General features: G+C 39.0%; 1 protein-coding gene across 1 annotated transcript; it reads right to left on the reverse strand.

Annotated features, from left to right (window-relative positions):
• Positions 1 to 414: 414 nt before the first annotated feature.
• On the reverse strand, positions 415 to 2,700 carry LOC148853737 (GDSL esterase/lipase At5g14450-like). The gene is made up of 5 exons (XM_088983995.1): positions 2,309 to 2,700; positions 1,889 to 2,086; positions 1,613 to 1,788; positions 855 to 1,128; positions 415 to 768 (listed from the first exon to the last, which is right to left on the reverse strand). The coding sequence occupies exons 1-5, from the start codon at positions 2,562 to 2,564 to the stop codon at positions 512 to 514; spliced, it is 1,161 nt and encodes a 386-aa protein (XP_088840121.1). The 5' UTR covers positions 2,565 to 2,700; the 3' UTR covers positions 415 to 511.
• Between the last annotated feature and the right edge of the window lie 289 nt (positions 2,701 to 2,989).

Consider the following 2,989-nt stretch of genomic DNA (forward strand, 5'->3'; position numbering starts at 1 on the left):
GAAATGGTGATAACAAGGATTTGGACCCTTAATCTAAAGTCAATTAATCGATTTTCAGTCCAATTGAGAGTTAACTGTACACCAATAAAGCGAACTGTTCTGGAGAACCCAGCTATAGAACTCCTTTATTTCAAAGTTCAAACCAGAGAAAAGAAGGTAGCTTGAAAACTCTTGAATGCCATGTTTCTTGTATAGGCAACCGTAAATGCTTGAATTGCAATCCCATGTATCATGATTGGTTTACATTCTGTTTCTTTTTCTCGTGTTAAGAGACAATTTAATGGCATCCTTTAATTTTTTTTTTAAACTTTGTTCCAGATTAAAAGAAAGCTAATTGCTAGCTGCAATGATCCATGATCAAGGCCTCGATCACCAAAGTAGTCGACTTTTTTGTATGCACCTTAGACATTGCTGTTTTGAAACCAAGTCCAAACTCTAGAGTCCAGACCGTGCAAGCTCATATTTATTAATAATAAACAAACTAATCAATCTTAATTAATCACGTTGTCTATTACAGCTGGTGAACCTGCTTGTGACATGCTTGAGCAATGGGAAGGGGCGGGTCAGACAGTGAACCATCAAGAATGTGGTTGGCAACCCAATGGTTTGCAGCTTCGGTGTAATGGATGCTGTCCCAGCTAATGTAGATGGATGGATCTCCACATGGAGCACCGTAGACTTCCGAACCATTGATCATCGCATTCTGCCCACACCACACATGATAACTCTCATGGTGCCCACAGCATATCTTTTGAGGATCAACGAACCCTATATTATACATACACACATCATTATATTGGAATATAAATCATATATATGCATATACCCAATTAAATTTAATTATACATACATACCTTGGCTATTGCTACGGCTGATAAGTCCATATTTTGCAGCATAGACATCAACATATGTCAATGCAGCATGGGAGAGCTCTGCTCTTAGTTTCATCACTTTATCCTTCAGTTGCCTGTTAAACTCCATGGCTATGTCATTGTGGGACTTGATGCATCCGTATGGGTCAACCAAACCCGGATCCGGTGGAGGAGAGTATATTCGATAAATGGGCAAGCAACCGATTGGACCGGTGTTATGTATCCAAAATGACCTTGCTCCTCGTTCGTATAGTTGCTGTAACACACCATTTTATTTTTTAGAGTCTTTTTTTTTAACTAAGGGTAATAATATATATATATATATATATATATATATATATATAAAGTGAAGATAAGTAGATAACTATTATCAGGGTAACAAGAAGGAAGAGGCAAAGGACTAGTTCTGCCCCCACCAAATACAAACCTTATCCCTTTTTTTAATGGGATAAAAATGGACAAACTAAGGCGGTGTTCAACAATGTGAAATGTTTTGTTTTTTGTTTTCTAAATCATATACAACCGTCATGGTCATGTCAGAAAAAACAATCGTTCAAATAAGTTCGGGGTAATATATTGAAACCCGAATTGTCAAATCGTTGACCCAAACCGGCGACTAGACATGATTTGGTACTCTCTAAACCAACCGGTTGGTTTGGTTTGGTCGAACGCCGTCTATCTGTCTGTCTTAAATCTTAAACCTTAATGCAACAGCCGAGCCGGCTACAATTACAACTTACTTGAACCGTTGCAGAGAAATGATCAAGTATGTCAGGAATTGAAGCTCGAATTTGTGAATCGGTCATCTTCCGGAAACCCACGGACAGATCGTTTTGTCCAATATCCAAGATGTAAAGAGCCTTTGAGAACTCCTCCGGCTTCGGAAGATTACCGCTGTCCTCCGATGTGTTTCTTGCTGAAAACCCATTCTCTGGCGTCAACTAAACTGCTAACACATTAACTAGATAGAGATAGGAGAAAAGAAAGAGTATTTAGATGGGAGATAAGGAGGTGACCTTCGCTGGTGCGTTCTTGGAACTGGTCGAAATGCCAGAGCTGAACATCAAGGGAGAAAGGGCTTATACCGGCCTCGAATATGGTTTCGTTCTGCCGTCGGATGGTGGATCCCCCAGTCGCGAAGTTCGCTCCGTGCCGGAAGTTTGTTCCGATGGAATCCAGATACGCGCTCAAGTAGGGTAACCCCAGGTTCTCAGCTATCATTTCATTTCATTAATTCATAAATTTTGTAAACATAAACACAAATCATCAATTGTTTATTCCAAAATCCAAATATGCACAAATTGACTTAAGCGATCATAATTTATATAATTGACAATACCAAAAATCAGCATGATCACAATAACTGTATTCAGATTTCAGAGTAATATTTAATGTATTGTTGTGTTTTACTTTTATTTTATTTTATTTTATTTTACCTATGAAATCAATAATAAGACGTCCATCACAAACCCTCCCGGAAGGTTTACCGAAGAAACTTTGGCCGTTTGGAGGTGGAGTCCTTTGAAATGCCGCGGATATACCACCAGTATCTGAGTTGGAATCGCCAAAGTTGTAAATTGCTGTAAAGTTACAAGGTGCTAACCCATTCACCACCTCTGCTCCTCCTCTTACATTCCCAACGCGAAATAATAGCAGAAGCCCTGCAAGAACAACTCTTCCAAAATACTCCATTGTTGGGCTGCTGCACCACTCCGTATTTCACTGCTGAGGCTGAGCGGATCTCTCCATTTATAGAAGCCCCAGGTCCCCAACCCAATAAACATGCAGAGAGTGTGTGTTTATCCATTCAAAATTCAATATTTCAATTTACGGGAGTGAGTTTGTTTTAACGAATGAAGGAGGTAAAAAGTAAAAGCAGAGAGTACATCTTTACCTTCTTCATTAGTAAAGCTCAACAAACTGACTACTGTTTAGAGGTTTAGAATCAGGATTATATTAGATTATTGACATTAAATTAATGGGATTCGCTTATTGCTCTTTACGCGTGATTGTTGTACGTCAATTGCTTTTGAGTTTTGATGGAAGAACTTTTGGCTTTGGAGCCTCTCTAATGGGAGACGGTTGGAACTTGGAAACTAAACACCACGTACATTTTA

This window comes from Nelumbo lutea, chromosome 4, assembly GCF_056320005.1.
Source record: "Nelumbo lutea isolate HS-2025 chromosome 4, American lotus-T2T, whole genome shotgun sequence".
In the NCBI taxonomy this organism is placed as follows: Eukaryota; Viridiplantae; Streptophyta; class Magnoliopsida; order Proteales; family Nelumbonaceae; genus Nelumbo; species Nelumbo lutea.

Excerpts from the sequence above, each read along its gene's own strand:
- LOC148853737 (XM_088983995.1), bottom strand. The coding sequence starts at position 2,564 with ATGGAGTATTTTGGAAGAGTTGTTCTTGCAGGGCTTCTGCTATTATTT. Across the intron at positions 2,087-2,308 it reads TCTTATTATTGATTTCATAG|CTGAGAACCTGGGGTTACCC; the intron begins GTAAAATAAAAT and ends ATGAAATGATAG. Across the intron at positions 769-854 it reads CAGCCGTAGCAATAGCCAAG|GGTTCGTTGATCCTCAAAAG; the intron begins GTATGTATGTAT and ends TGTATAATATAG.